The sequence below is a fragment of the Chelonia mydas genome, chromosome 1 (genome assembly GCF_015237465.2).
Source record: "Chelonia mydas isolate rCheMyd1 chromosome 1, rCheMyd1.pri.v2, whole genome shotgun sequence".
NCBI classification, from domain to species: Eukaryota; Metazoa; Chordata; order Testudines; family Cheloniidae; genus Chelonia; species Chelonia mydas.
In genome coordinates, this window is record NC_057849.1 from 196897333 (window position 1) to 196906848 (window position 9516).

The window sequence follows — 9516 nt, forward strand, 5'->3', positions numbered from 1 at the left end:
TTACGCAGAGACTGTCCAGTTTGACCAATGTACATGGCAGAGGGGCATTGCTGGCACATGATAGCATATATCACATTGGTGGATGTGCAGGTGAACGAGCCTCTGATAGTGTGGCTGATGTTATTAGGCCCTGTGATGGTGTCCGCTGAATAGATATGTGGGCACAGTTGGCAACGGGCTTTGTTGCAAGGATAGGTTCCTGGGTTAGTGGTTCTGTTGCATGGTATGTTTGCTGGTGAGTATTTGCTTCAGGTTGGGGGGCTGTCTGTAGGCAAGGACTGGCCACTAACCCAGGAACCACTAACCACTAACCCAGGAACCTATCCTAACTCAAATGCCTGACAAACAGTTGGAAGAATTTTTTTTTTAAATACAAAACCCTACTCCTTTAATTAAGAACTAAGAAAGCACTCACTCCAAGTCTCTCTGGTACTGCACCTAAGTTATACAATAAAAATCATGGAGGATATAACTTAGCATTCCAGATATTTCTTAGGAAAAGTATAAGCAACCTTTTAAAAAAACAGACCACCACCACCAAAAATTTCCCTTTTAGGCTTCCTTAAATATTCTAAAAAGGTTCAAAAAAAGACAAACTGAGGCTTTTTAATCCCTTTCAAGTCCTTTTATCCCTTTTATCAGTCTATAATTAGCCTAATTTAACAGCAACAACAACAAAGTTTATTCAATAAGAAAAACAGAAGTCAGTTTGTCTTGCTGAGGCTGTGTCATTCTTGGACAAGAGAGTGCAGACTCCTCATATTTGGAGTAAAGGAGCTTTCACGCTTTCCTAATCAGTATGTTTCTTAACATGGTGGGGTGACTGCAAATAATCAATATTCTTATGTATTATAATTGTGGGGCATAGATAAAAGGTTTACAGGCAGTTCCGGAACACTGATACAAAGGCAGGGGAAGAAAAAAAGGAGGCATCTTCCATATTTCAGACACTTACAGAGAGTTAGCTCCATCTGTGAGAGACATTTGACATTATATACAGAAATCTGAGTGTAGACAGATTTATTCATCTGTGCTATTAATAGTGCCTCATATTATTACAAGTGAAAGAACTGACTTTGAATTTATTAGAATGAACTCTGAGAGACCTTGTCTTTCTATTTGTTCTAGAACATTTTTAGGTGCTGCAAAATAATATATATAAAACTCCAATTTGCTTCCAACTCTTCTCCCTCCCCTCCCCCATCAGTTTAGCTTTTGCATTTCCTTCACTTTGGACAACAGAAATAATTGAAGTCAGTTTCCCTTTTGCTTATAGACATTTAAGTTTCAGATTTGTAGTTCTGCAGGGTTTGGGATGCAACATTACACAGGGAACACTTATTAATTTGGGGGGAGGGGAAGCTTCCATGGGAATGAAAAAGATCAAATAAAATTAGCCTTGGTCTACACTAGGAGTTGAGGTCCAATTTAGCAGCATTAAATCGATTTAACCCTGCACCCGTCCACACAATGAAGCCCTTTTTTTCGACTTAAAGGGCTCTTAAAATCAATTTCCTTACTCCACCCCTGACAAGTGGATTAGCGCTTAAATCGGCCTTGCCGGGTTGAATTTGGGGTACTGTGGACACAATTAGACGGTAGTGGCCTCTGGGAGCTATCCCAGAGTGCTCTATTATGACCGCTCTGGACAGCACTCTCAACTCAGATGCACTGGCCAGGTAGACAGGAAAAGGCCCACGAACTTTTGAATTTCAATTTCCTGTTTGGCCAGCATGGCAAGCTGCAGGTGACCATGCAGAGCTCATCAGCAGAGGTGACCATGATGGGGTCCCAGAATCACAAAAGAGCTCCAGCATGGACCGAACGGGAGGTACGGGATCTGATCGCTGTATGGGGAGAGGAATCCATGCTATCAGAACTACGTTCCAGTTTTCGAAATGCCAAAACATTTGTCAAAATCTCCCAAGACATGAAGGACAGAGGCCATATCAGGGACCCGAAGCAGTGCCGCATGAAACTTAAGGAGCTGAGGCAAGCCTACCTGAAAACCAGAGAGGCGAACAGCCGCTCCGGGTCAGAGCCCAAAACATGCTGCTTCTATGATGAGCTGCATGCCATTTTAGGGGGTTCAGCCACCACTACCCCAGCTGTGTTGTTTGACTCCTTCAATGGACATGGAGGCAACACGGAAGCAGGTTTTGGGGACAAGGAACATAACTCACAGTAAGCAAGCGGAGAAACTGGTTTTCCCGACAGCCAGGAACTGTTTCTCGCTCTAGACCTGGAGCCAGTACCCCCCAAACCCACCCAAGGCTGCCTCCCGGACCCACCAGGCGGAGAAGGGACCTATGGTGAGTGTACCTTATAAAATACTATACATGGTTTAAAAGCAAGCATGTTTAATGATTAATTTGCCCTGGCATTCGCGGCTCTCCTGGATGTACTCCAGAAACCTTTGTAAAAGGTTTCTGGGGAGGGCACCCTTATTCCGTCCACCATGGTAGGACACTTTACCGCTCCAGGCCAGTAGCACGTACTTGGGAATCATTGTAGAACAAAGCATTGCAGTGTATGTTTTCTGGTGTTCAAACAACATCCATTCTTTATCTCTCTGTGTTATCCTCAGGAGAGTGATATCATTCACGGTCACCTGGTTGAAATAGGGTGCTTTTCTTAAGGGGACATTCAGAGGTGCCCGTTCCTGCTGGGCTGTTTGCCTGTAACTGAACAGAAATGTTCCCCGCTGTTAGCCACGCGCTGGGGGGAGGCAAAATGCGACCTTGGATTGAAAGCACATGTGCTATGTATGTAATGTTAACAGCAAGGTTTACCGTGAAAGAATGTACCCATTGTTCTATAAAATGTGTCTTTTTAAATACCACTGTCCCTTTTTTTTCCTCCACCAGCTGCAATGTGTTTCAAGGATCACAAGATCTTCTTCCCAGAGGCTAGCGAAGATTAGAAGGCAAAAAAACCGCACTCGCGATTAAATGCTCTCGGAGCTCATGCTGTCCTCCCACACTGACAGAGCACAGACGAATGCGTGGAGGCAGACAATGTCAGAGTGCAGGAAAGCACAAAATGACCGGGAGGAGAGGTGGCGGGCTGAAGAGAGTAAGTGGCGGGCTGAAGAGAGGGCTGAAGCTGAAAGGTGGCGGCAGTGTGATGAGAGGAGGCAGGATTCAATGCTGAGGCTGCTGGAGGATCAAACTAATATGCTCCAGCGTATGGTTGAGCTGCAGGAAAGGCAGCAGGAGCACAGACCGCCGCTGCAGCCCCTGTGTAACCAACTGCCCTCCTCCCCAAGTTCCATAGCCTCCTCACCCAGACGCCCAAGAACACGGTGGGGGGGCCTCCGGCCACCCAGCCACTCCACCCCAGAGGATTGCCCAAGCAACAGAAGGCTGGCATTCAATAAGTTTTAAAGTTTTAAACTTTTAAAGTGCTGTGTAGCCTTGTCCTTCCCTCCTCCACGCCCCCTCCTGAGCTACCTTGGTAGTTATCCCCCTATTTGTGTGATGAATTAATAAAGAATGCTTGAATGTGAAGCAACAATGACTTTATTGCCTCTGCAAGTGGTGATCGAAGGGACGAGGGGAGGGTGGTTAGCTTACAGGGAAGTAGAGTGAACCAAGGGGGGGGGGCGAGTTTCATCAAGAAGAAACAAACAGAACTTTCACACTGTAGCCTGGCCAGTCATGAAACTGGTTTTCAAAGCTTCTCTGATGCGCACCATGCCCTCCTGTGCTCTTCTAACCGCCCTGGTTTCTGGCTGTGCGTAACCAGCGGCCAGGTGATTTGCCTCAACCTCCCACCCCGCCATAAACGTCTCCCCCTTATTCTCACAGATATTGTGGAGCGCACAGCAAGCAGTAATAACAGTGGGAATATTGGTTTCGCTGAGGTCTAACCGAGTCAGTAAACTGCGCCAGCACACTTTTAAACGTCCAAATGCACATTCTACCACCATTCTGCACTTGCTCAGCCTGTAGTTAACAGCTCCTGACTACTGTCCAAGCTGCCTGTGTACGGCTTCATGAGCCATGGCATTAAGGGGTAGGCTGGGTTCCCAAGGATAACTATAGGCATTTCAACATCCCCAACAGTTATTTTCTGGTCTGGGAATAAAGTCCCTTCCTGCAGCTTTTGAAACAGACCAGAGTTCCTGAAGATGCGAGCGTCATGTACCTTACCTGGCCATCCCACGCTGATGTTGGTGAAACATTCCTTGTGATCCACCAGTGCTTGCAGCATTATTGAAAAGTACCCCTTGAGGTTTATGTATTTGCCGGCTTGGTGCTCTGGTGCCAAGATAGGGATATGGGTTCCGTCTATGGCCCCACCACAGTTAGGGAATCCCATTGCAGCAAAGCCATCCACTATGACCTGCACATTTCCCAGGGTCACTACCCTTGATATCAGCAGATCTTTGATTGCATTGGCTACTTGCAACACAGCAGCCCCCACAGTAGATTTGCCCACTCCAAATTGATTCCCGACTGACCGGTATCTGTCTGGCATTGCAAGCTTCCACAGGGCTATTGCCACTTGCTTCTCAACTGTGAGGGCTGCTTTCATCTTGGTATTCTTGCACCTCAGGGCAGGGGAAAGCAAGTCACAAAGTTCCATGAAAGTGCCCTTACGCATGCAAAAGTTTCACAGCCACCAGGAATCATCCCAGACCCGCAACACTATGTGGTCCCACCAGTCTGTGCTTGTTTCCCAAGCCCAGAATCAGCGTTCCACCGCATGAACCTGCCCCATTAGCACCATGATGCCCACACTGCCAGGGCTTGTGCTTTGAGAGAAGTCTGTGTCCATGTTCTCATCGCTGACATTGCCTACTCGCCCGGTTTCGCTTTGCCAGGTTCTGGTGCTGCATATACTGCTGGATAATTTGTGTGGTGTTTAATGTGCTCCTAATTGTCAAAGTGATCTGAGTGGGTTCCATGCTTGCCATGGTATGGCGTCTGCACAGAAAAAAGGCGCTGAACGATTGTCTGCCGTTGCTCTGACGGAGGGAGGGGCGACTGACGACATAGCTTACAGGGAATTAAAATCAACAAAGGGGATGGCTTTGCGAGAAACAGAATGGCCCCCTCAAGGATAGAACTCAAAACCGGGTTTAGCAGGCCATTGATTTCACGGAGGGAGGGAGGAGAAAATGAATACAAAACTAATCTGGTCTATTTCTTGTTTTGATCCACTTCATCTATCTTTATACATCTTGCTGGCAGCAGACCGTGCAGTATGACTGCTAGCCATCGTCATCTCCTGGGTGCTTGGCAGAAGACGGTGCAGTATGACTGCTGGCCATCGTCTTCTGCTGGCTGCAGATTAAAAGACAGTGCACTGCCGGTAGGACTGAATCGCCATGAAACTGAACTTAAAAGGGAAATGACTTGGCTGAATCACTCCCATGTTTGCCCAGGTGCCCCTGACCTCAACGAGGTTGGTTAAAAGAGCACCCTGGACTATGTCGATGATGGCTACCAGTCATACTGCGCTGTCTGCTGCCAAAAGGCAATAAACTGTTGCTGTGTAGCAACGAAGTACCACGTCTGCCAGCACCCAGGAGACATACGGTGACGGTGAGGTGAGCGGGCTCCATGCTTGCCGTGGTATGGCGTCTGCACAGGTAACTCAGGAAAAAAGGCGCGAAACGATTGTCTGCCCTTGCTTTCACGGAGGGAGGGAGGGAAGTGGGGCCTGATGATTTGTACCCAGAACCACCCGTGACAATGTTTTAGTCCCATCAAGCACTGGGATTTCTAGCCAGAATTCAGATGGGCAGCAGAGACTGTGGGAACTGTGGGATAGCTACCCACAGTGCAATGCTCCACAAGTCAATGGTTGCCTCGGTACTGTGGACACACTCCGCCAACTACATGCACTTAGAGCATTTGTGTGGGGACACACACAATTGACTGTATAAAAACGCTTTCTACAAAACTGACTTCTATAAATTCAACCTAATTTCGTAGTGTAGACATACCCTTGTTCATAGATTTTTAAGAGACCATTTAGGTCATCTAGTCCCACCTCCTGTAAAACACACAATTTCAGCCCATTACTCCAGCTGGATTTCACAGAGTCCCTTCAAGCAGCTCTGGGCTGGTGCTATTCAAACTCACCTTCTGCATAAGCCTCATCGTGATCCTGCAGCTGCTCTACTGTTTCCAGATCCAGCACAGGACCACGTGGCCTTTGAGGATAAGCTGACTTTTTAAGGGAAAAAGCTTCAGAAACGGCAAACTCGGAGGCTTGTTCCACTCGCTTTAAAAATAAATAAGGGAAGAAAAACATTTCTTATAACTTGCACATACTCAGTGTCAAACACTACAAATTCCAAGTCCTGATCCTGTAAGATACTCTGGAGGAGTGGACCCCTGCATGTGTGCAGAGCACCACTGACTGTAGAGGGAGCTGCATGAAATAAGGTTCATCCATGTATATAGGACTGAGGCCCTAAGCATTACTACATGGGCATGATGCTATTGATAAGGCTGAGATAGTGCTTACGTGATCAGATTCTGTCTTTAGATGCTTATAACTTTCCAAAAATGTTAACCCATGGGGTGGAAATTTCTGAGGTTTGTTTTCAGTCCACAAGCTGTGGTGGATTTGTTTGGGACAGAGGATAGATAGATCTAGGCACATCGCATTTGGTTGTTTTTAAGATAAATATTGGGGGGGGGGGGAATTAAATAAAATCTTCTGATCCTTCGTTGTGTGTGCTCAGATCACTGAAAATGAATAGTTAGTCTTGAATCAGTATAGCACCTTTCACCCTGAAAAAGGACAAAGGGCTTTAGAGATTGTATCTAAGGAACATTTCACTCTCTGTGGTTTGAGCTGGCCAGAGGCCCCCACCGACCCCCAGGTTGCAGGCTTCTCTGTGTTCGAGGAGCTCAAACTGTAGCAGAAAATGTCGGCTTTTGTTTTTTAAAATAATGCATTTCTAGACCTTGTGAAGATAGCATTGAAAACATAAATCAATGAATAGGATTGAGGAAACAAGCACAATGGAGTTTTACTCCTATAGCAGAAGGTCGTAAACGCTCTCACACATGCTTTTTATAACAAAGCACGTCCTAAACAATCATGAAATCCCTCCCCCAAAGTCTGAGGCTGACTCTGAGCATAGCAGTGTGTTAACAAGGAACAGAGATGTGTTATAAGTGGGGCTGGCGCACACAGATCCGTGTTTCATAAGCCCATGCCAAAATGTTAAGGGGAGCTCTTATCCTGCAAGTGCTGTCACCTGGAATGTGGCAGCTGTTTGGCAATTCACACACAAGGGGGCAGGATAGGATGTACAGAATACTGTAAGCAGGTCTAATTGCTGGGAAAATGCAGGAAGGCAGACTGTAATTACCAAACTGGAATTTGGCCAGGATACTTGAGTTTAACACCCAGTCTTACCAACGGTTTCACCGGATTTTTTAACAATCACTAGCAGTCTGGACCTCAAATTTACATTTCACACAAAAGAAGGCACCACCAGTAGCACAGAGACCTTGTACATCTTGCTAGGGATTGGCATAGTATGGCTCTAAATGAACAGTACCATCTACTGAAACATCAACACCACATCCTGTAGTTAGCGAATTTTTCCTGGCTGCATCCTATCCAAGAACTCAGTGGTTCAACCAAGTACTAACAGGATCATAACAAAAGGGAATATGGAATATGAATTTGAATATCCACAAAAATTTGCTCTCTTTTGAAACTTAGCATTTCTCATGGACTTATTACCTTTGACATGTCTGAAGATACTTGATTTATACGTAATTAAGTTATAAGCATTGGTATGTTGATGATTACCAGCCGTGATGGTGGACAGCATGTTGCAGACATAAGGAAACCAGACAGCCATCAATTTACTCCCTAGAATCCATCAAGCAATTATCAGATGGTACAAATTTTTGGTACAGTCAACCTGAACTGGATGCAAACATAAGACTGAAAGGCTTTCTGTCCCACTTCCATCCCACTGAGCCTGCATATTCCCTGACTCAATTACTTTTCTGTTTCACAAGTTCATTTGCAAATGACCTTACCTTGATCCAGTGCTCCACATTATCAGAGTCAAAATTTGGCTACAAAAAAGATACAAAATGTTAACTTAAAATTTTTTTTGCTTCCTTTTAACTCTCATTTTAATGTTGTCATGCCTAGAGCCAGTCACTTGAGTACACCGAAAAAGCCTGTGCTCTTTCTCCAGAAATATTACTCCCATCCTCAAACAACTCCCCGTGTTTCTCATTCATTTCTGAATCAAATGGTCTTGTGGTTAAAGCACTGGATGAGGACTCGAGATCTGGAGTCAATTCCAGGCTCTGCCACAGATTTCCTATGTGACCTTGAGCAAGTCACCTAGCTCCTGATCCTGAAAGACTTATCTTTATGTGTGTGAATAATCCAGTTGACTTCAGTGGCACTACTCCCATGCTTAAAATTAAGTATATTTGTAAATCTTTGCAGGATTGGAAACTAAATAAATCTTCGCCTCAGTTTCCCATCTGTAAAATGGAGACATTTCTTTTTATCCCACCCTTTGTCTGTATCGTCCATTTACACTGTTAACTCTTTGCGGCGGCGACTGTGCAACATCTAAGACAATGGGGCTTTGATCTTGGTTGGAAAGGGCCTCTATAATTCAAATAACAGTAATAATACTGCCCGTTAAAAATTGCCGTTCTTGTATTTTAAAATCCATGATGTCATTGACTTGGGGCTGACAGTGTTGCCAACTCCTGTGATGTTATCACACACCCTCCCTATATTTCATGGTTTTCTTAAAGCCCCAGCTCTTGGAGTCAAGTGATTATCCAGGAATCTCTGCTCTCATTTCAAAAAAAGAAAGTTGGGGGGGGGATTCCAATCCTAATGGTGGCCAAGAAAAGCTTGAAAACATGACCGCAGTGAGCCCAAACACTCAGAAACCAGAAGGCAAAGAAAAATAAATGGACATTTGTTACTGTTCAAATAAATCTCAGGATTTTAAGCCAGTCTCGTGGTTTCTGAAGGCCTGGGCTTGGCCTCATGCCCTAGTTGGGTAAAGCTGAGCCCAGGGGGCACCTGCCGGGCTTGGCCTCCACTGACCCCGGGGGCGTGACCCGCCACAGGAAGGCCGGGGGCAGAGCGGGTGCAGTGACCCCAAGGGGTCCCGGCTGCCGGGCCCCGGGTGGCAGGGGTAGGAGCCCCCTGATTGGCCAGCGGTGACCAGGGCGCCCCGCATGGGGCTGACAGTGAGCCCGAGGAGCCCCCTGATTGGGCGCTGGTGACCTGGGCGCCCCATGGATTTGCTGGTGACCCCCGTGGGAGCCCCCGGGCAGCGCGGGGACTGGGCGCTGGGGACGGGGGGACACCGCCCCCTCCGTTACCTTGGGCCTGGCCGCGGCGGTGAGGCGCTGCCAGCGATAGAGCTGGGGCCTGGGCGCTGGGAAGGCCATTGCCAAGGCTCGGACAGACGCAGCATCCCCACCCCACCTCAGACACACGGGGGGAGAGGAGCCTTGTGGGAAACGGAGTTCTCCACTGGACGAGGCG

At 46.8% G+C, this 9516-nt stretch overlaps 1 protein-coding gene across 3 annotated transcripts in view; it reads right to left on the minus strand.

Annotated features, from left to right (window-relative positions):
* CCDC191 (coiled-coil domain containing 191) overlaps positions 1–9476 on the minus strand; it is a 37371-nt gene extending 27895 nt beyond the window's left edge. For 2 of the 3 annotated variants that reach the window (XM_037909005.2, XM_027824549.3), the window contains exons 1-3: positions 9351–9476; positions 8025–8063; positions 6096–6237 (exon numbers count right to left, since the gene is read on the minus strand). In XM_037909005.2, coding sequence (XP_037764933.1) covers positions 6096–6237; positions 8025–8063; positions 9351–9419 — 250 coding nt within the window. In that variant the 5' untranslated portion in view covers positions 9420–9476. Of the gene's footprint in view, positions 1–2498; positions 2546–6095; positions 6238–8024; positions 8064–9350 lie in introns of those variants that run through there. The other variant, XM_037909011.2, reaches the window with a different exon arrangement.
* Positions 9477–9516: the final 40 nt, after the last annotated feature.